This window comes from Suricata suricatta, chromosome 17, assembly GCF_006229205.1.
Source record: "Suricata suricatta isolate VVHF042 chromosome 17, meerkat_22Aug2017_6uvM2_HiC, whole genome shotgun sequence".
NCBI classification, from domain to species: domain Eukaryota; kingdom Metazoa; phylum Chordata; class Mammalia; order Carnivora; family Herpestidae; genus Suricata; species Suricata suricatta.
The window spans coordinates 33,944,308-33,946,143 of record NC_043716.1 but is presented as its reverse complement, the minus strand read 5'-3'; the positions used below and the strand labels follow the sequence as shown (position 1 = coordinate 33,946,143).

Genomic DNA, 1,836 nt, shown 5'->3' with positions numbered 1-1,836 from the left:
GTGGCCCTGAGCGGCTGCAGCCCGGCCCGGGGGGAGCCGGCGGGGGCTGGGGGAGAGCAGCCCCGCCGGAGCCCCCCGGACCCTCCGCGCCCTGGCCCCCAGGGACCTCCTCCTCTGCCGCCCGCTGCGGCCCCCGCCATCGCCCGCCCGACTGCCCGCCTGCCTCTGCCCCACCGCGAGCCCCACACAGCCCCCCAATCCCCGCTGCGGCTGCTTATCTGCCCTGCGGGGCGGAGACCGGCCCCCTCAGCCCAGAGCTCTCATTGGTCTGCATACGCCCAGACCCCTCCTCCCAACCAATTCGCCGCGTCTTTTTCCCTTTCCAGAGGATGATTGGCTGATATACCTAGCGATCCAACCCTAGACCCCACCCTCATCCCACCCCCTCCCGCTTTCCTCCGTCCGAGGGGCCGCTGATTGGCCCGTCCGGAAGAGGGCTGGTTCTCCGGTGCCACCAAAGAGAAGACGCAAAAAAGGGGAGCGTCACACCCAGTCCCAGGTAGTATGCAAATACGCTGTCACGTGACGTCAGGCTCAGCGGGGGCGGGGCCGGGAGTTAGATGGAATCGGGCACTAGAGAAATCATTATGGGGGGTAGGGAGGAGTGTCAAACTTCAAGCAGTTGAGCCCGGCAGGCACCAAGGAAGCGACAACTTCAAAAAGCATTACTTTTGATTTAACCTAAAAATATGAGTTTTGAATCCTCATAGGATCTCAATGCTGCTTGTAAGCTCCTAGGGAAGATTCTACAAATTAATTCCAAGTTTGCATATATTTGCATGCGATTTGCATTATATTCGTGAACTTAATGGCTACCGTGCCTCATGTGACGCCCACATTTGTCTTTCTCCACGTTTCCAAGTCCCTAGCTGGTGTGGGTCCAACCCCCCCCCCCCCCAAAAAAAAACCAGCTGCTAGCCTGTAAATTATATTGCGACTGAAAAGGAGCTGGGAATTTCCCTTCAGAGCCGTCCATTCCAAGTCTAACTCAGCAGAGTGGAAGGAGCAAAGTGAAAAACTTGCCCACATTTGCACTGTGGCTCCACTAGCAAATCCTGGTCTTCCCAGTTCAGTGCTCTCTGACCTACAAGTCAAAATGAGAGGAGATCGTCCCCGCAGAGAATGCATGCGTTTGTAAAAATCACATGCTATAATATACATGAGGATATTTGGGAAGGAAAACAACATTTGGGTTACTATTAAAAACCATTACTCTTCAAAAGAAAAACATATTACGCTTGGTATTTATTAACTATTTTGTTCTGTATAAGGGAAAAGCAAAAGGCAATGAACCCTGAATTGTCTGCGATAAGGGACCATACAAATAATTGGATAATTCCCTCCAGATTTATATTTAGCTATGAATTCTATTTTTGATCTTGCTACAGATTTATCTTTCTATTTCTGTTTTTGCCCACTTTAATGTTAAAATGAAGGTATTCCCTGAAGCCAGACTAGCTAATCAGAGAAAAGGAGGTAATCTGGGAGCATCCTGCAAGGCAAAGAGAGGTCATTCTGTGATTACGTATTGAAAGCAGATAATACCCAAAGTGGAAATTCAAGAGTCGGTTGAATATTAAAATCAGCATACATACACAGAACAAATTGAGGCAATGGGACATCCAGAAGAATGGTTTGGTTTTCTCTGCAAAAAGTGTACTCTAGCAGATTTGAAGGCTATATTTCAATATCTGATATTTGAAACCTTTTTTATTGGCTGGGAAATGCTGTATCCCTTTTCTGTGAAGAAGACAACTTTAACACAGGCAGATAAGAATGAACAAAAACTGATGAACTGATAAAAAATCGGAGTCTTTATAAACTTAGCTCAGTTTT

At 48.5% G+C, this 1,836-nt stretch overlaps 1 protein-coding gene across 2 annotated transcripts in view; it reads right to left on the bottom strand.

The window, feature by feature from the left end:
• The window catches only part of FAM117A (family with sequence similarity 117 member A), a 45,768-nt gene extending 45,592 nt beyond the window's left edge, over positions 1 to 176 (bottom strand). Inside the window, exon 1 of one of the 2 annotated variants that reach the window (XM_029927191.1) lies at positions 7 to 176. In XM_029927191.1, coding sequence (XP_029783051.1) covers positions 7 to 140 — 134 coding nt within the window. In that variant the 5' untranslated portion in view covers positions 141 to 176. The remainder of the gene's footprint in view (positions 1 to 6) is intronic. The other variant, XM_029927192.1, reaches the window with a different exon arrangement.
• Between the last annotated feature and the right edge of the window lie 1,660 nt (positions 177 to 1,836).